Source organism: Morus notabilis, unplaced genomic scaffold, assembly GCF_000414095.1.
Source record: "Morus notabilis unplaced genomic scaffold, ASM41409v2 Scaffold799, whole genome shotgun sequence".
Classification (NCBI taxonomy): Eukaryota; Viridiplantae; Streptophyta; class Magnoliopsida; order Rosales; family Moraceae; genus Morus; species Morus notabilis.
The window spans coordinates 302947-322978 of record NW_010366360.1 but is presented as its reverse complement, the minus strand read 5'-3'; the positions used below and the strand labels follow the sequence as shown (position 1 = coordinate 322978).

At 34.8% G+C, this 20032-nt stretch overlaps 4 protein-coding genes across 7 annotated transcripts; 2 read left to right on the top strand and 2 right to left on the bottom strand.

Annotated features, from left to right (window-relative positions):
- The first annotated feature begins 2095 nt into the window (after positions 1-2095).
- LOC21393700 lies at positions 2096-2665 on the top strand. The gene has a single exon (XM_010110098.2). The coding sequence runs from the start codon at positions 2381-2383 to the stop codon at positions 2657-2659; it is 279 nt and encodes a 92-aa protein (XP_010108400.1). The 5' UTR covers positions 2096-2380; the 3' UTR covers positions 2660-2665.
- Positions 2666-2903: 238 nt separating this feature from the next.
- On the bottom strand, positions 2904-6253 carry LOC21393699 (BTB/POZ and MATH domain-containing protein 3). 2 transcript variants are annotated; one of them, XM_010110097.2, is made up of 4 exons: positions 5616-6253; positions 4409-4757; positions 3860-4136; positions 2904-3405 (listed from the first exon to the last, which is right to left on the bottom strand). In XM_010110097.2, the coding sequence occupies exons 1-4, from the start codon at positions 6023-6025 to the stop codon at positions 3188-3190; spliced, it is 1254 nt and encodes a 417-aa protein (XP_010108399.1). In that variant the 5' UTR covers positions 6026-6253; the 3' UTR covers positions 2904-3187. The 2 variants fall into 2 exon arrangements, with proteins under 2 accessions (XP_010108399.1, XP_024029227.1); XM_024173459.1 differs by having other exon boundaries at positions 3860-4043.
- Positions 6254-10923: 4670 nt separating this feature from the next.
- Positions 10924-14979, top strand: LOC21393698 (probable methyltransferase PMT11). Its single transcript, XM_010110096.2, has 9 exons — positions 10924-11614; positions 12080-12229; positions 12338-12608; positions 12816-12926; positions 13205-13364; positions 13624-13881; positions 13987-14109; positions 14323-14400; positions 14498-14979. The coding sequence occupies exons 1-9, from the start codon at positions 10988-10990 to the stop codon at positions 14703-14705; spliced, it is 1986 nt and encodes a 661-aa protein (XP_010108398.1). The 5' UTR covers positions 10924-10987; the 3' UTR covers positions 14706-14979.
- A 229-nt stretch (positions 14980-15208) lies between these two features.
- On the bottom strand, positions 15209-20032 carry LOC21393697 (protein HESO1). 3 transcript variants are annotated; one of them, XM_024173475.1, is made up of 9 exons: positions 19748-20032; positions 19013-19163; positions 18689-18853; positions 18239-18417; positions 18064-18159; positions 17295-17364; positions 16281-16411; positions 15997-16140; positions 15209-15898 (listed from the first exon to the last, which is right to left on the bottom strand). In XM_024173475.1, exons 2-9 carry the CDS (start codon positions 19152-19154, stop codon positions 15503-15505), a joined length of 1323 nt encoding a protein of 440 aa, XP_024029243.1. In that variant the 5' UTR covers positions 19155-19163; positions 19748-20032; the 3' UTR covers positions 15209-15502. The 3 variants fall into 3 exon arrangements, with proteins under 3 accessions (XP_024029243.1, XP_024029244.1, XP_024029245.1); XM_024173476.1 differs by having other exon boundaries at positions 16015-16140; XM_024173477.1 differs by having other exon boundaries at positions 16030-16140.

Below are 20032 nucleotides of genomic sequence, written 5' to 3'. Positions count from 1 at the left end.
ATATTTAAATTTTAAATTTAAAAAAAATAATAATATAATAAAATTTAAATTAAAAATTTAAATGCATAAAACATAAAACAAACAGACCCTTTGGCGATCGAAATCCTTTTGGAATTTGATTTGCAAAGCTGCAGGTTCCTGTACTGATGGTGGTGTTGTCTTCTAGCGATGACGATGGTGGCGTGTGGCTATGACGTGTTGCTATTCGGGCGGCACTTCAATCAAACCATATGTCACTACAGTTCTATTGTTTTTTTTTTTTTTTTTTTTTTTTTTTTTTGGGTTTTGCACTATATTCCAGTTTTTTTTTTTTTTTTTTTTTTTTTTTTTTTTTTTTTTTGGGTTATGCACTAATCTCCTCATCCTTGGAGATCTTGTCATTGGTGCTTGGGATTTTTTTTTTTAATGTATTGTGAATTACAACAACAATATTTTTTACCGATTTGGTGGTGTGTTTGTCTTGCTTTCTAGAATTATGGCTTGTTTTAAGTTTGCTAATATTGTTCTTAATGTGTTTCGTGTGTCCTCGATACTACGAGCCTATTTAGAAGACATATTTAAACTATAATTATTATTTTTTATGTTTAAAATTTAAAATTTTTTTATAAGAAAAAAATATTATAATAAAATTAAATATTTAAATTTGAGTATATAAAACAAACATGCCTCAGGTCTCTTGAGTTCGTTCTATTAGATTTTTCTATCCACTTGTAAAGGTGTCGTTAAAAAACTATGTGTGAGCTCAATTGTTGATAGACCTATTTAGGTATATATGCCTAAAACTTGCTACACGTCTACTCCCTTAAGCGTTTCATTTAAGTTTATTAGTGCAAGTTGCAATCATTGTCTATTAGGACCATGGCTTTCTTGTGAGTTCCATATATGTCTGTTTGTTTTATTTGATTTGGAATTATTCTCCATATTGAAAAAATTTTGGGTAATTGACACAAATAGTCTCTAATCTCTTTAGTACGTGACAATTTAATATCTATTTTTTTAATTTGACAAAATGATCCACATCATCATTAAATTGGTACAATTAAGTCATTTCCGTCTAATTTTTAACAGAATGTATCATGTGCAGAACATGTGACCTAATTTAAAAGGTTATTTAAGTAAAATCTAAATCCTTTTCAATATAATTAATATAATAAAATCAGATCAGTTAAAAAAAAAAGAACAACAAATCAATTTATGAACAAGAATAACAAATCAATTTTTGCAATCAGTTGTCTATTAGGGTTGGGCTTGCGGCGGCGCCGATATGGAGGCGGTACCTCTTGTTAGGGTTAGGGGTTGAATAGAACAAGAAGAAAGAAGTTGGTTTTTTATTTTTTGTTTATATATAAAAAAATAGGTTTTAGTTGGTTCTTGTGAGACATGAGGGTATTTTTGTATTTTTATCAAAAAATAGATGCACATGACCGTCACGTGAAGGATTCCATTAAAAATTTAACGGAATTGGACGAAAATAACTTAATTGCACCAATTTAATGACTTTAGGGATCATTTTGTCAAAATTAAAAAAATAGAGACCAAACTGTTACCTGCTAAAGAGGTTAGGGACCATCCGTACTAATTACCTAAAAATTTTAAAAGAGTGCATAATAAGTCACACTCACTTTTTATATATTGAATAGAATATAAATATGACAGTGAGGCTAGTTGTAATGTTGTATTAAAGGTGAAAAAACAAATGGTTTGGCTTCTATAAGGAATAATTTAAGACCACATGTTTTAAGAAAAAAAAAGAGACAAATACTCTAAATTTGAATTTTTATCCTTTACTTTCTAATAATACATTTTTAATCAAATAACTATATGAGTAAAAAAGGGCATTAATCCCTTAAAAAATGACTAATATTAATCAAGAGTAAAAATAAAAATCTAGATCCATAAACTTTAGAGTAAGTTCTAACAAATTTTCTCCTTGTTTTATATTATAGGAGCCGGGGTATGTGTATTGTATTAGAATACTTTTGAGGGGATTGTATATAGCTATTGCCCATTTATGTATGTGATATAAAATCTTTTTTTAGTCCCAAGTCCAAACTATTATCCGCATCAGACATAAATTTATACTTATATCCTCTTTATTCCAAGTTTATCAATATCCCTTCATAAGTATTATGCTGTTTTTTCTGATAAATATGAAGTCAATTAACTTGATGCAGTATTTGTGAAACTGCACATGCATGCTTGAACAAAGTACCAAATAACCAGCCAAGCCAATATTTGTGTTACTTGGGAAGGTACACCAACAAATCCTTGTGGCCCTCTTCACTTGCGTGCCTCTAGAACCCTCTCTCACTTGACTATATAAGATTATTTCGTCAAGCAGTAGTTTCACAACCCAAAAAGCCTGAAGATCACACATGCGATGGGAAGCTTAAAGAAGAAGAATGAGAGTGGGGTGAGCTACTTTCAGATGCCGCTTCACTACCCGAGGTACACCAAGCAGGATTACCAGGACATGCCGGAGTGGAAGCTTGACCAACTTCTCGCCCAGTATGGCCTGCCGACTCATGGCGACTTGGCTTACAAGAGAGATTTCGCCATCGGGGCCTTTCTGTGGCCAGATTTTCATCAGGGCTCCAAGCCTCCTCCTCCTTACCGCACCATCAACGATGCTTCTCTTCTGGACAAGAAAATTAAATAGCTACAACCCTGCTACCCACGTTATGTCGAGTATTAGCTCTTTAGTACTCTTAAGCTTTAGTTACCCTAAGCCTTAATGTCTTTTGTTTAGGCGTTTTACTTGTGCTTTAAGCATATGTATCCAAAGAAGATGTATAGTTTATGTTTTCTCTACTTGATCAAATGCTTATTTTCACTTGCATCTTGTATATTATTTCGATTTGCTATCTACACAAGTATTATAACAGGACATATACAGTAACAAGTAATAAATGGTATGGTCTGAAAATATAGATCAGGAAAACAATGTTTTATTACACCAAATAGTAAACACAACCAAACCATTAAAACTATTATACTTAGTGCCGAAAGATTCCTGATTAAACCTAAGCATAAGGGCAAACTGAACAAACTTCTGCAACCATCAAGGCATAGAAACTTTTCGAAGGACCAGGTAGGACCAAAGATAGATGACTCGCTATAAGTAACTTCCTATTCATGACTGAAGGTTTGTTCAAGATTTGCCTCACCTAAGAGCAAATTACGCGCACTAAACTCGCCGCCTCACACGCCTGCCATTGGGATTAGCCGATTCTGCTGGAGCCCCATTACCATCCACTGGCAGATCTAGCCCTATGGTGCTGCCGGTCCTCTTCCTACCTGAAAGCGTCGAATTTTCATCCACTGAGGCAAATGTCTTCAACAACTCCGACAGCATTGAGGGACAGCTTTCCTCTAAATGCTTGAACCCTTCCGATTGCATTACCGCTGTAAACACACAGTGGATACATCAGTTGAACTCCTCAATGAGTAATACAAAGATTACACCAAAAACTATTCAGCTGTAGGTGCACAAAGCATATGAGACAAAATCCCCTAAAAGAAGAGCTTAAAAAGAAAGAAATTTACTGATCAAGACCACACATGATGCAAACACAAGTTCCAAAATGGACGCATAACAGTGAATCAAGGCACCATTAGATGGTAGTATTTTCTTATGTTGCCATATGAATTGCTTTGTTTCTACACATCTGACAGGAAAAAGGAAAAGTCCCCACACCCCAGCAAACCAAGAATACAGATTAATGAAAAAGAACCTTCAATAAAATTCCAACTTAGACACATGAAAAACCATAAAGACCTAATGTAAGTTAATAATAAATAAATTTTGAAATTATGCAACCTAAAGTTTGCACTGCCAGATTATATGGCCAACACCCACCTCCCAAGTTTGCTGGATTTGCCGCGAATTTCAAACACATAGCCTTGAGCTGTGGACAATGATGTTGCTCAGCCAGGGCAAGTGTGGTTGCAACAGTATCAGTATTGATTTCTTCACACAATTTTGATTCACATAACAATTTAAGTCGATCAAGATTATACAGGTCAGCAGCAGCCAAGAGATGCTGCACCATAACAGTGAATGAGCACATAGACGATGAGCCCATAACCTCATACACATCAGGAAGTTTGTCACTGTAAATAAACAGAAGCATCGCCTGGGAAAGCAGAACACGTTAAATGAACTTATGAGACATGCTAAATAAACATGTTCTAAATAAGTAACACCTATTTTCATATTTGCATTCACCAATGAATTACAGACCGTAGGACCAACATCAAAGACACACGGTAACATAATGAGCTTAACATTATATAAAATTGTTAAGAAACTTGAAATTGAAATTGAAATGAGTGGACATTCTTGAATCTTTTCTTTCCATTCAAATGCAAATAAAATTAAGCAATACGTTGAAAAGAAGATACTTACCTTAAAAATAAAAGGCTCAACATCTTTCACCACTACTTTATCTACGCTAGGATCCCCAACAAGTCCAAAAAACTGAGCTCTAAACACAGGAGAACGAGCAGCAAGTATCAACTTATGGGCTTTGTAACTTTCGTCCCCCACATGAAAAACTATGTCACAACCAACTTCAGAACTTAGCAAGTCCTTAAGCCCTCGCCCCATGTCTGATGGTGGTACAGGAATGGCAAACTGTTTTGGTCCCTCAAGGTGAGTTCTGACAACTCCAACAGTGCACTTCATTACAAGACAATCATCCTTTAGATAGTCAGAAGTTTCTACAGCTGCTCTTCTGAAAAAGCGTTTGTACCCCCTAAAATGGATGTAGAGAAGAATAATGAGTAATAAGCAAAAGTGCAAGACAAGACCTACCCAAAATATAAATATTTGTACACACAAAAGCACACTAATTCAGACAAAAATGCATGCTGATATGCAATATTCCCCAACACTAGAATGCCATGCCGTATTACTACTTAAAAAAAAAACAGCAATGAATTCCAGAAAATTGATAAATCACAAATCTACTGATATAAATAAAATGCAAACTCTTTAGTTTCAAATGTGATATCAGAAATTGCATGAGTTTTCCCCTCAGTGGCAAGTGCTCCAGAATGACGGTCACATGTTCAAGTACAAATCGTTAAGCAATCGCTTTCCCAAACACCTCTACCGTAAATTTTTCACCAGATAGAGAATTATCCTCTGCTTATATTTTGAGCCAAAATTTATCGCTGAAAGTTCCAAATAGTTGCCTAATTAATTCGAGCAAACAACGCAAAACATAACCATCTTCATTTCTTCAAATTCAGCATCAACTAAACACTATCCCACTAAAAATCCAGTTTCCAAAATCATAATTCACCAAATAGATACTTCCTCATAACCTCAAAACTAAGAATGAACGCCATCATACAACATTTCCAACCAGAATCCACCAAAATAAACTGCTAAACAAAAATCCATCAACCAAACACTCGACCATAATTTCTCACCAAACAAAAAAGCATCCTTTTGTCACCACTGGAATTGCATAAATTAACTGAGCCATTAATTTCTTCAAATTCAACACCAAATTACCAAACAAGACTCGCTAAAATAACCATACAAACAACAAATAATTAACCAATCAATCAATAACTCATCAAACAAACAAACAAAAAATCCATACCACATACTGCCTCTGTACTTCAGAGTGTAGGGCCCACTCTCCAGCGCGCGATCGAAGTGGCTGTGGACCTTATCCTTCCCGTTCTTGGTCTGGTCAACGAGAGTCAACTCGAACAAAGCCCTGACATCGGTGCCGTCGCTGGCCAGCGCGATGAACACCGAAACGTACATGGAATTGTCCTCGGGGTTCTTCCCATCGGGGTAGAAGTAGATCGCCCAGTCGTAGCCTCCCACCGTGAAGGTGTCGCTAGCGATGTATTTCCCCGCGCCCATGCCCTTTGCCAGAGAGTACCCCTTGATCGTGAACCGGTGCGACCCGTTCACCGTCTCGCTCACCGACCTCGAGCACGACGGCCCCGTCTCCGGCTCCGGTTCGACCTCCACCCGTGGGTGCCTATTCGAATTCGCCATGGCTAATGATCAAAAAGCTCCTTCCTTTCTTCTTCTTCCTCCTACATTCCACCGCTTAAGGCGGCGAATTGCAGGGTTGAGCGGCGGAACCGATTTCCAACCTGTAAATCGTGCGAATTGTACGGTGGCCGGAGAGGTAGGGGATTGGAGAGAAGTTGGAGAGATTACTTCTTCTTTTGTTTTTGTAACCGGTGGTTTTGTCCCTTTTTCGGGTTTTGGAAAATTGGGTTTTTGAAATCCGGTGGCGGTCCGGACTGCTGTGAGCCGGTTTTATTAAACCGGTGGGCCCGGTTTGAGGACTTGGCTTGGAATCTGGGATTTACGTATTTGTTGTTTTTACTGGATTATGGACTTGTGGTATTATGGCCAATGCTGTGGCTGCATTAATGCTCTATCAAAAGTACATGACATGGTATTAATTATCGAGTCGAATGCGTTTTCACCAAACAAAACAAGTCATGATATATTCGAGCTATTATGATTCTTGAAGTAATATGAGAGATTGATTTTCATTCTTCTTGTGAGGTTAAAATTATATTACCGAACATGACTTTAATTAATGTAATTTTAAACTCTTTAAATGCTTACTGACAAGAACATAAATGAAGACGCAATTTTAACCTTTTTTTATCAGTAATATATATATATATATATATATATATATTTGACATGCATTCTTTTAACCGAAAAAAAAAAGACATGGTATTCATTTTTTATTCAAAAAAGAACAAAAAAGGAGTATGTTATTCAAAAAGTAAAATAAACGGAAATTAAAAAATATGGAAGTGTGATGCTTTTTTCTTAATATCTTTTTTTTTAAGTAAAAGTGTGATGATTTTTTTATTAAAAAAATAGTTTTGATGCATTTTTTTTAAATAAAATAGTTCTGCTGCATTTGAATGCTATGAAATTGTCTTCATAAATGGTCAAGAGGAGAATGATAGTGACAAGCCTTGAATTTATTTATTTATTTTCATTAAACTTTTGTTAGGATTGATGCCAAAGAGCAAATATATGTTTATAATTTTTAACATTTATTTTTACTTAATAAGATTTTATTTAATATTTTCATACTTGTCCAAGTTATTTCATTGGATTGATTATAAAAGTTTTTCAAGTAAAGAAAATTTCAAGGGCATTATTATCAAAACCTTGTTATGGACATAGATAAAGGGTTGCATATGTAAGAAGTTTTAATCTTAGTATGTTCATTTCACAACTCAAATCATAATATGAGTTATCATTCTAGTTGTGTATGTGAGATAAAAATATTGTAACAAAAAAGTTAAATTTGAATTTTTATGAGAGAAAATATTGTAATAATAAAACTTGAATTATGACTTGAGTTATAAAATGAATAAGGCTTTAAGCTAATAGCTTAAATATGTAGTCGGCAATTGAAAAGAATATTTGGTGTTTTGTTTTTGATAAAATTGTAATATTATCTATTTTTTTATGGAAAAGGGTTTGCTTGATCATCGGAGTGGGGTTTCTCCAAGTAGAGATATGGATACATATTAAAGACACTAGTTAGAGAGAATAACAATTTTTTTTTTTTTTTTTCACTTCGCAGTTTACATGTCTTTTTTAAAATTTATTTAAAATTATTAGACATTTTTTTTCACTTCGCAATTTACACGTCTTTTTTTTAAATTTATTTAAAATTATTAAATTTGCTAAGTCATATTTCCATACAAATATTTTTTAATAGTTTCTCTATGAAAATAAATAAAGAAGTATGCTGATAATTCAAGCTAATTATAATTTAAGTTGAACTTGAATAAGACATGCTAATAATGTTTTCTTTTTTCTCTTCTTAGGGATGTCAACAATATTTTAATAAGTGTAAATAAATATAGCCAGCTAAAACTAAAAAAATGATATCATAAAAATTTTTACAATAACAGTGTAAACTTATTCGAAAGTTTTTAAATTTAACCTAAATAGAATTGTGATTGTATGAACATAAATAATTTTATATTATGCATAATAATGGTGGAAAAAAGTTGAAAAAAATAGATACATCTTCTCAATTAGAATAGTATAGATCTATAGTAAAACGTATAGATATTCACAAGTTAAAATATTTATATAACAAAAAAAAATACTAAATGAGGTGTTTAAAAAGAAAATTAATGAAAAAATATTTTACCTGGAAACAATCAAAAATACAAATTTTAATAAAGAAGGGAAAAACAGGAACAAGCAAATGCAAAGCAAAAGCATGCAGCAAAATGTGGAAGAAAAATTTCTTAGTGTGAAGGTAAGAAGTTGAAGAACAAAAAGTACAAAATTTATCCACACATGCTAACTTATATTAAGTATGACATACTAATCATATTTTTTTTTGTTGAGGGATGCCAATAATGTTCTAATAATGATAAACCTAAATGAGTATAGCCAATATATAATTATTTTTAAAACTAAAAAATGATATTCATAGAAAATTTTCCCATAACAAGTTTTAAATTTTAACCTAAATAAGATTATAATTCTACAGGAATTAAGGATTTCATATTATGCATAATGATGGTTGAAAAAATTGAGAAAATATATACATCTTCTCTACGATAAGTATATATTCATTAGTGAAAATATTTATGAAAGTAAAAAAATAAATAAATGAGGTGTTCAAAGAGAAAATTAATGAAAAAATATTTTAATGAGAAACAATGAAAAATACAAGATTTAAAAAAGAAGAGGAAAAAGAACAACATTTAAAATACAATCAAAGAAAATGGGAAGGCAAAAAAATTGAACAACATAATTAGGAAAGAAAACTTAAAAGCCAAAAAAAAAAAAAAAAAAAAAAAAAAAAAAAACAAGTAAGCACACAGTTGAAGTATTAAAACTTCAACCGTCATCTGTGCTTCTTATATAGAGAATAGATATATAATGGATGGGAGTCATGTGAATTTGATTTATGTAGTAATTTTGTTTCAAATAAACAAAAGTCATTAATAATGTCTATTTATGTGATTGATATGAGAGATTATTTACCCTCTTAATGTTGATTATCGATTAAAGGAAAATAATGTGAAATTTACTTCTATACCATTGGTAAATTCAAATATTACTCGTCAATAGTTATTTAATTAATTATGTAAAATAATACTTTAGTAATTACATTATTAAGATTTCTATTATTAAGTTGAATAATACTAAAAAGTGTATTGAATTGTATTCTATTCTAATTTCTAAGAGGTAAGTAAACACTAAAATGAATCAATATTAATCCTCATTTTTATTTATGAACTCATTACTTTTCTCTAAATTCATGAAAATATAGTAAGCATGTCTTTGCAACCTTTTTTGCTTTTTTTTTTTAAGTGAAATGAATTTTGTTAACTCAATTCCAAAGCAACAGTCATTATAAGAGGCCCTAGAAGCATTAAACATAAGTCAACAAAATCAACTTGAGAACAAAAGGCAGAATTAGCGAAGCACTGAGCTACATAAGGCTTCTTCTTTTGGGGTGTGATTTGAGTGTATTTTTTAAGTTGAATTTGAGTTATAACTTAAGATAAAGTTGTAACTTGAGTTTGTGTTTAGTTGTGTACATTTAAGTTATGATTTGAGATGATAATCTTTTTAAATTTGTATTTGAGTGTATAATAAGACTTGAGTTGTAAATAGTAAGGAGAGAAAAAATATTTTTTTTTCTTTATTTGAATTTATTTAATTTTATGCAATTTAAAATACCATGAAGTTTTTCCAGAAAAAACCTTCTAAACAACAATTAAACCACTCTCTCCGTACATATCAACCGCCCAACAAACAACAATTCCTTGCAATCCCACAACCCAATCCACCCGAGTTTCCAAATCCCCTCCGACGACGGCTGGGTCGCGACTTATAGGCAGCGTCGATGGCGATTTCGGCCGAAATTGGACAAATGGATGGTTGGGTTCCGTACGTCTGCGGTCGGAGAGTTATTTGGTGAGGGCGGTGTCGTCGGACACGTGGCGGAGAGTGCGCATAGGTGGCCGGCGACAAGTACGCAAAGGTGACTGGCGGCGGAGGAGGAGGACTTCGCCGAAGTTCTCAAGGCAGAGAAGAAGCATAGCGCCTCGCCGTAGGTGGGATGTTGGAGAAGTTCACGTCAGAGGAGAAGGACTTTGCCAAAGTTTTTTTAGCAGTTTTGTTACTCGAGTAGAGGGGGAGAGGATGAATTTAAGATTGGCCGAGTAACTCGAGTTCATTTCTGAGTTCAAATGTATACTTGGGCTGAATTCATCACTCGAGTTGGTTTTTTTCAAGTAAATTCATCCAACCGAGCTTTATTTTATATTTCAATGCATAATGCATAATGCTCTTTTAAGTATTATATCTAAATGTTTACCACAAATTTAGTGTATGTTATATTTACTCTTGAATTAAGTATTAAGTACTGTATATATCAAATTTTAAAAAAAATAGATTTGCATTAGATAGCGATATTTTTACTCAAATACTAAAATTTAATATTATCATACCTTTTATTTGTACCAAGATATTGTCATATTAATTTAGCAACACATTAGAGATGATTGGAACACATGTTTATCAGTTTGGTGTACACATCTTAAGGTGAATTAATTTGTATTACTATAATTATATAGTCTAAAAACAGGAAAAAAAATGTCACTATAGTTATCCTACTACGTTAATCTTCAATTAAATAACTCCCGAGCATGAAATTAATCCTCTTAAAACAAGAATTGCATCAGAAGAAAGAAAGATTATCTCAACGGTTTATTCTCTAGGAAAATAGTGCGTGTGTGTGTGTTTTTTTTTTCTTTTTCGAATTTCACGTGTTACCCCTTCGACTCCTAAAGAAGGCAGGAAAACGACAGGCTTTCGTCTCTATTTCATAGACAACCTTGCGTGAATAAAGAAAGACACTACTGACAGTTAAACACTCCAAAACCAAAAGAAAAACCTCACCAGTTCCAAAAATAAAAACTTGCTATTCGGGAAACCATGAAGTCGCTCAACAATGGCGATTTGTTGAGACCCTCATTCATAGTGAAGATCGCGATCTCCCTTCTCGTATCGGCTACATTCTTCTACCTCGGCAAGATATGGGCCGAAAACTTGGAGCAGCTCGTCTTCTACACTCCCCGCCAAACTTCTTCCGTCTCAATTTCCCCCAATTTCAACGCTTCCTACAATATAACCCTAACCGTCACCGAGAATACTCCTCCTCCTCCGCCGCCGGTCCTTCCGCCACCGCCGCCGGAGGCGGAGCAGATGAAGAGGTTCGGGATCGTGGACAAGAACGGGACGATGTCGGACGAGTTCGAGGTCGGGGAGTTCGATCCGGACGAGGTCGTGGAGAATTGGAGCGCGAATGGGACTGAGATTGTGGAGAGCGAAGGGAGTAATTCCGGTAGGGTTCGCGTTGAGAAGTTCAAGCTGTGTCCGAGCAGTAAGAGTGAGTACATACCTTGCTTGGACAACGAAGGGGCGATTTGGCGGCTCAAATCGACGGAGAGAGGTGAGAAATTCGAGCGGCATTGTCCCAAGGCTGATCGCGTTTTGAATTGCTTGGTTCCACCGCCTAAGAAGTACAAGTCTCCGATTCCTTGGCCGCAAAGCCGCGACCAGGTATTTTTCGCTTTCTTTTCCCGCTATTATCACTACCTCCATGACCTTGGACTGGTTAAAATCGAAGAAAAAGAGATATTCGGTGTTGAATCTGTTCTATTATTATTGTTTTTTTTTTTTTTTTTTCTTTTTGGCTTCATATGGATCCTAATTGTAGAAATTCGAGATCTCTTTCTACAATTTCGCTAGAGATTATATAATGCATAAACATATAAGCAGTGCATGGATTGAGTTTCTTGATTTTTTTTCCCTATTTCTATTACCAATTTTGCTAGAGATTATATAATGTATGAACATATAATATATAAGCATATATATAGTGTTTTTTTTTTCTTTTTCTTTTTTCTTTTGGTTGGAAGAATGCGGTTTGGCTGACCAGCAGTTTTTTCAGTTTCTGTTATTCAAGATTTTCCCCACTTCATGTTGAGCTTTGCTTAATCTTAAGAGAATGCCGTGAGTTTGCAGGTTTGGTACAACAATGTACCTCATAAGCGTTTAGTTGACGACAAGGGAGGTCAAAACTGGGTTTCCCTGAAGGGTGATAAGTTTACTTTCCCCGGAGGTGGCACTCAGTTTATACATGGAGCAGACCAGTACTTGGATCATATATCTAAGGTTATTAATAACAATGTTTAAATTATTCATTTAAGGAGGGATGAAAACAATTTTATTACTATTATTGTACCTAACTTCTGATTGTGGACTTGTATTCTTTAAGTGCAGATGGTCCCTGATATCGCATTTGGTCGTAATACCAGAGTTGTGTTGGATGTTGGATGTGGTGTCGCAAGTTTTGGTGCTTATTTGTTGTCGCAGAATGTTCTGACTATGTCAGTTGCTCCTAAAGATGTTCACGAGAACCAGATTCAATTTGCTCTTGAGCGTGGTGTGCCTGCAATGGTCGCAGCATTCGCAACTCACCGTTTATTATATCCGAGTCAAGCCTTTGACTTAATACATTGTTCACGTTGTAGGATTAATTGGACTCGTGATGGTATGTGTTCTTTTTCTTATAACTAAGAAAAGAAAAGAAAAGGAAAATCTGTGAATTCTTAGAATATTTATGAATTTTTCCTTGAATTTCATTTATTGCGCTTACTAATCTGGGATTTCATTTCATGTATTGCGCCTACTAATCTGGGGTTATTTACTAATTATATTTTGTTCCCCTTAATCCACCTTCAATGATTGTGTAATGAAGATGGAATATTACTCCTTGAGGTTGATAGGATGCTCCGGACAGGAGGATACTTTGTTTGGGCGGCTCAGCCAGTTTATAAGCATGAAGAAGTCCTTGGGGAACAGTGGGAAGGTATGGTCTGATAATTTATTGCTATTAATATTTGTTGAACTCTAATACCTTAAATTAACAATTGCTTGCTGGAAAATTTCTATCTAGCTTTGTTTTAAGCCTCACGCGTGATTGTCTTTGTTCCAATGTTGGAAATTATTAAAGGGATGTTCCGAAAGGGAACATTTAGGACAGACTTGAGTTGTTGGGTATTTTTAGTTCATAATTATGTTTTCTGGAATCAAGCAAGAAATAAGTCCCTTTCTTTCTATTCTGATGGTTTTATTTTATTTTTTCAGAGATGCTAAACCTCACGACTCGTCTGTGCTGGGAGTTTGTGAAAAAGGATGGATATAATGCCATATGGAAGAAGCCCTTAAACAACAGCTGCTACTTGAACCGAGAGGAAGGAACTCAACCTCCATTGTGCGATCCAAATGATGACCCCGACAAAGTGTGGTAACGTTTTTTCCCCTGAATTTCTACTTTTGTAAGAGTGATCATCTGATAGTTTCGTAAACCAGCATTATTATCATGATACAAAGTTTGGGCCTTTTATTATTGTATGAATTTGAACACATACATATAGTTGGGTCATGTACTTGTTCTTGAAGTACATAGTTAGTGAAGGAAAAATGTAGTGTGATTTTTCTTTAATGTTGATCTCGAGGCAGTATGAGCTTAACAATTTAGGTTATTCTATCCTTTGCATCATTAGGTATACTGATCTGAAGGCGTGCATCACTCGATTTCCTGAAAATGGTTATGGAGCAAATGTAACTAAGTGGCCTGAACGCTTACAGACTCCCCCTGATAGGCTTCAATCCATACAGTTTGATGCATATATATCTAGGAAGGAGCTGTTCACGGCAGAACACAAATACTGGAAAGATATCATATCCGGATATGTCCGTGCTTACTGGAAGAGGAAATCTAAATTTAGAAACGTAATGGACATGAAAGCTGGCTTTGGAGGGTACAAGATTTATTCCCGTGCTCTACGAACCTGCTTTGCATTTTCTTTTGTATTAAAATAAAGAGAGAGATGGGGAACTTATGATCTAAGACTTGGTATTTGCAGATTTGCAGCAGCATTGATGGACCATGGTATGGATGCCTGGGTTATGAATGTAGTTCCTGTTAGTGGGCCCAACACATTACCGGTCATATATGATCGTGGACTTATCGGAGTTATGCATGACTGGTGTGATTTTTAACTGTTTATAATGGCCAACTCTACTAATTTGTAAACTTCTCTTTTGGATACTGCTCTCTATTTTTGTTCCACTCAACTTTTTTCCCCCTTTTCCATTTCATCTCGACCATTCTGATTCTCTTAAAAAAAATATTTAACTTGTTTGGACTGTTTGCAATATTTATGTTTTGACTATATCTAATTTGTATTTATATCTATCAGGTGTGAGCCATTTGACACGTATCCCAGAACCTACGATTTCTTGCATGCCTCTGGCCTCTTCTCCGTTGAGAAAAAAAGGTGTTCATCTTACTGAGTAAAGAACTATCGAGCTTTAATTATATCATTTGTTTTATCATTTCCTCTCCTTATTTATTGTGTTTTATTTGCTGCGTAGGTGCAATGTCTCCACAATCATGCTTGAGATGGATCGAATTCTAAGACCCGGTGGGAAAGTATACATCCGGGACTCTGTTTCAGTCATGGATGAACTTAGAGAGATTGGAAATGCGATGGGCTGGCGTATAACTATACGAGACACTGCTGAGGGTCCTCATGCAAGTTATAGGCTTTTTGATGCCGAGAAACGGCTTCTACACAAATGAATTGAAAAGCATTGGGACAAGGAGACCCAGATGGTATTTTTTTTTCTGATCTTCGTCAGCTTGGTGAAGACTGAAAACGCAACGACTGTACGTTGGAAGAGATTCAATACTTTTTTTTTTTAATTCATTTTAATGCAACTTGTAAAATATAGGATCATAACACTAGTTTAGCTAAAACTACATATTTTCCGTAGTTTTTGCATATAATTTTTTTTTTCTGGTAAAGTAAATGTGAATTTCATTTTTTTTTTCAACGCTGTATGTGTTGCGTGGTGCCGACACCAATTTTCTATTATGAACATAATTAGCTTAGTGGCATAACTTTTACGTGCTATGAATAGTGAATGCTTGACCATGTCCTGAATTATTTCTTTTGGGTGACTTAATGCGGAAATTTTGCATTAAAAAATAGAACCGACTGAATGTTGGCTCTGCCAAAGAAAGAAAAGAGAAGGAAAGAAAGAAAGGGGCAAGAAAAACAAAGAAAGAAAATAAAAGGGGGCTGATTTGTAATTTTGTATTATGCTGGCAAGCAAAATGCTTCAATCTTCATTCTAGCAATCAAAATGGTTTCAGGAGTTGAACAAATTTTCACAAAACGCATCTCCAATACATGCGTGGTTAAATTGATTAACCTCTTTGGGCACGAAGTCTTAAATTCCTTAAACGAGTGACCAAAGACAAGGTTCTAATTCTTCAATCAAGCTGGCATGTACTTTAAAGTTCTCTTCTCTTCAATCAAAACAGACACCTGAAACCGTGAGAAACGTTCTAACTGCGACAGCTCGCAACACATTTCATCTCCGCGATCTTGGCCTCCACAATTGCTGCTGCTGGTTTTGAACTTGATATGCCCGAGCGTTAGGCACTCTTGTGGTCAAATATGCCACCTGTGGACGCGTTTGTTGGTGGCGGCCACTGCCATGCCGCGCGTACTGTGGTGGATGCGAGAAATCGGCTGTCAACCACTGTGGACGAGTTGGCTGATAGACACTATGGGGATTGTATCTTTGGTTCCTTGGAATCAATTGAGATGTTTGCTGTCGTACTAAAGGAGCAAGAAAGTCATTCTGGTTCTGATTACGTGAGACGAGCCTGCGATAGGTCGATTGAAATGCTTCTGATATCTTCGTCAATTGGCTCGCATTGACGGCCCTTGCACTATTTTCTGGCTGCCCAAAAGGATCTTCAATCTAACCAAAACAAAAGCAATAAAACTACCAAATTAGACCTATAAGAAACAAAAGTTAACTTGCACAAAAAAGAGAGGGACTAATACAAAATATTTAACCAGGAGGTAGAGAAAAACTTGAGGGGGAGTTACAAATATTGCATGAGTTTGAGGCAACCATCTTGTATTGCTGCTTATATATTCCCACTGTCCTGTGAACGGACAAATTCCTAACTCTGAGGCCCTCGAGTTTATGTTGGAAAACTGCAATGTATGAGATAGTTTGTTGGTAAAGTGAATATAAATCAAACTGCAAAGCAATTTCAACCATTATGAGAGCAAACCACATGACATGCACTGTGAAATTGCTTCCAAAGGAGAAGTGTCATAATCGAAAGAAAAACCTTTGAAAGGAACGAAATGAAAAGATCGGACAAAGAACTGTGGTTAACTGCTCTCCCTCTCTGTGATCTGAACCTAGCTATGTTTGCAGCACATGTTTCAGAAATTTGTCTCTCTGCGTTCGCTCTCAAACCTGCAAAGTTCAAAGATGAATAAATGACGAGAAAGAGAGCAACTTGGCAATCACAATCATGTTAAAGGGCCAATCTACCAGACTGAGAAATCTTGACAAATACCCCTTAAAAGTGCATGGGTTTTGATTTTTACCCCCTTACTCTTGATTAATACCCTTAATCAAATAACTATATTAACAAAAGGGTACTAAGGGAAAAATCCAGACCCATGCACTTTTAAGGAAGTTCAGTAATTTTCTTGACTATACTATATATTATATAAATATATAATATATATTAAGCAAAACACTCAAGTGCAAAATGAATTTCGTATAACATTGAAGCAAATATTCTTCAAATCTATGAGAACATATCAACTATATAATATGCTATTTCTAGTATATTATGCTTAAATGCTTTAACTCAACAAAAGTTCAGTCAAAAGGTTTGGCAACACCCAAAAGATACCTCCATTTCTTGTTCATCTTGATTCCAAGAAAAAGAACCGTCTATATAAAGAAACACAGTATGGAACCACATACAGAAAATTCAATTTCATTTTAGTTTTTTAGTTGCATGATTAGAGCTAATGTTTAGTCCCAAAAATCCTCGAGGTTTGTTACCTCACAAAAATAAATAAATAAATAAAAATTTGCAACTCTCAAGAAGCTGATAACTTAAGGGCTCTTTTTTGTCATTTGGGTGTACTAAGAACTTGAAATTTCCTTTACACGTGATGTTTCTAGTTTCTAATATGATTTTGCACTCTAACATCAACAGATAAAGGTCCTAGTCATAGTATAGTTTGTATTTTAGAGACCAATCTCTTCAAGTGATGCAAATCTGCCAGGTACACAGCTTGAATGATGCTGTGTGTGTATAACATTTAAGTAGAAAAAGTACCTTGAAGATCATCAGCAATATTTCCTGGATATATATCTTTAAGAGGTGGAAAAATTGCAGGTACACATGTCTGACAAAAAAAGAGAGTTGATAGAGAAAAAAAAAATGACATGTTAGAACTTCTAGAGACACACATGGAATTGGGTAAGTTAACCAAATACGATTTAACATATACATGGAAACAGTAGAAGGCTACACAAACTTAAAAAGAGAAAACCACAAGGATTAAGAATATTCTTTTTTTTTTTTTTCAAAATTAGGATTAAGATTATTCTAATGTGGCAGCCCCACAACAGGGAAAAAAAGTTACTGGCAATTATACAATTGTAGATCAAAGCATAATATGAATTGGGTGGGAGTTATTATAGTGACATTTCGTTAACAAAAGTAAACTGTACATGACCATCAGAAAGGATGAAGCTAGATAAATACAAAAAGAGAAAGAAAGGATAAAATAGGTGAAGAATGAGGGAATGAAAGATATAACAAAGAGTGGGAACGACTCAACAATCTAAGAATTTATCCAATCAATGGTATGAACTGTTTGACACAAGCCTATTTATCTTATATCTCTTACTGCATTAGTAAACTGTAAGTGCCTGAAAAAGCACAAAGAAACATAGCATCTCTTACTTCAGGTTTAGGAGGTCGACATAAACCATCTTTAAACCAAGAGATATATTCCATGGTGCAGCTGAAATAGGAGGTACATTTCCTTATATTTCCAATTATTCTCAAACTTAGACTAGATACAGAGACAAAGGATCACCTGAAAATGGAAGACCACAAGCAAACTGAGAGAGTACGAATTGAAAGTCCCAGTTTTCGAATTATTGATATTGTGTGCTTTGGCCCATTCCTTTACCTACACAAACTAGAACAGTGCATCATATAGAATGCTCCTCCTTACATATAGCAACTTTTAACAACCAACAGAATCGTACCAATAACACCATATCGCGGAAGCGTGTATCTATTTCAGTGATCCAAAGCAACATTTTGGACTTCATTTGGGCTTGCAGATTGTCAACTGAAATATCACAAGAGATGTTCTGGATATTGCTTTGAACTTTCAATATAGGAACTCTTGCATTTGGGATGCATTGATACTTATTCCACCCACCTGCAAATCAATAATGTCATTACTAATAAAAACTTAAGATGTAAAATTGAGAAGAATCAAACGAGAAAGAACAATGATTCAATCGCCTCCCCTAATAATAAGAAGAAAAAAACAAGATATCCCCTAAATATAATCATGTATAAATATTAGCTATTCTACAGATTTACCAGATCATTCAAAGATTTCTTCTTATGAAATATGAGGAATCAAATTATACAAGTATGCAAAAATATGACAAACCAAAAAGAACCAACAAGTAAAACAAGTTTACCTCTCTGTCTCATGGCTTCCATCAAAGCTCTAAGCAATTTCTGCTTATGCTTTTTACCAGAAGATGAAATAAATGAACCATTGGCTAATTCAATAGAAATATCCAAGTCTCCCGAGCGCGTAAAGAGATTAGACACAAATGATCCAAATGGCTCCACAGTTGCACCTATTAGTCCCAAAAATATTCAAGAATATACATCATTAGTCACTGACCCTTTCTAACCAACAAAAACAATTACCTTCAAGTTAAGAAGACACTGAAATAATCACCAACTAAAACAAAACAAATTCAAAATTACAACCATGAAAATGCAGCATAAATCACCTCTCATACTTTCCAGAGAATCCACAACTCTCCGTAACTCCTCAATGACTTGAAACCGCGCCACCCAATCATTACTTTCGGGTTGAAGCACAGCCAGTATCTCCTTCAGTGTATGCTCCAGTAGCACTCCATTGGGATTCATTTTTGGTTACTGCAAAACATAAAGCAAGTAATAGAGTGTCAAAACCCAAAATACATACAAAAAGACTTCACTAATCATAATCTAACCGTCCAAAAAGTAAATGCACTTGAGTCACACCACAAATTGCTTATACCCTTTAACTCAACTCAAGGCCAATAATTTTAATCACAAAAGTTTCAAAACCAGATCTCTAAGAAAGCAATTTTATTACATATCTAGTCATATCCTTTCTTCCCTAGCCCAAAAAACTATTCCTTTTACTAGAAAATAAAAGGATGATAATGAAGGCTCATCCTCTTCAATCTTTTTATATCTCTCTCTCTCTCTTTTCCCTCTTGTGTTCCGCGTTTAAATGCTATTTTATCCCCGTTACTACAAAAAGAAATTCACATAAAACAACCAAATTCCGTTAATTTGGATTAAATAACAAAAACCCATTACAGATTAGAAACGAACGAACAACAAGATAACCAAAAATTAAGAACTTTAAAATAAAATCTCACAATACCGAAATCCCAGTTAGCCATTTCCTCAAGAGGAAAAAATAAAAACCCCAAGAATTAAACCAAGCATTACCAGAATCACAACATTACCGGAAATTTATGGTGGATCGATATCGAACTCAGCAACAATTGATGATCATTTGCTCTGCATTTGCTTCAAAACTCAAAAGAAATAGAAGAAAGGGAATTTGTTTCACTGTTAATATAGACATTCTGAGTGTAAATTGAAGCGGGCTTTGCGTAGTGAGAAGGGTTTGCTTTGTCTTAGGTTTATGTCGAGGGATTTCTTTTCTTTTGTTGTTGAAGACTTTTTGGGATTCCGGCTTATAAATCGTACGTCAAGACTAAAGCGGGAAGAAGGAAGAGAAAATTTGA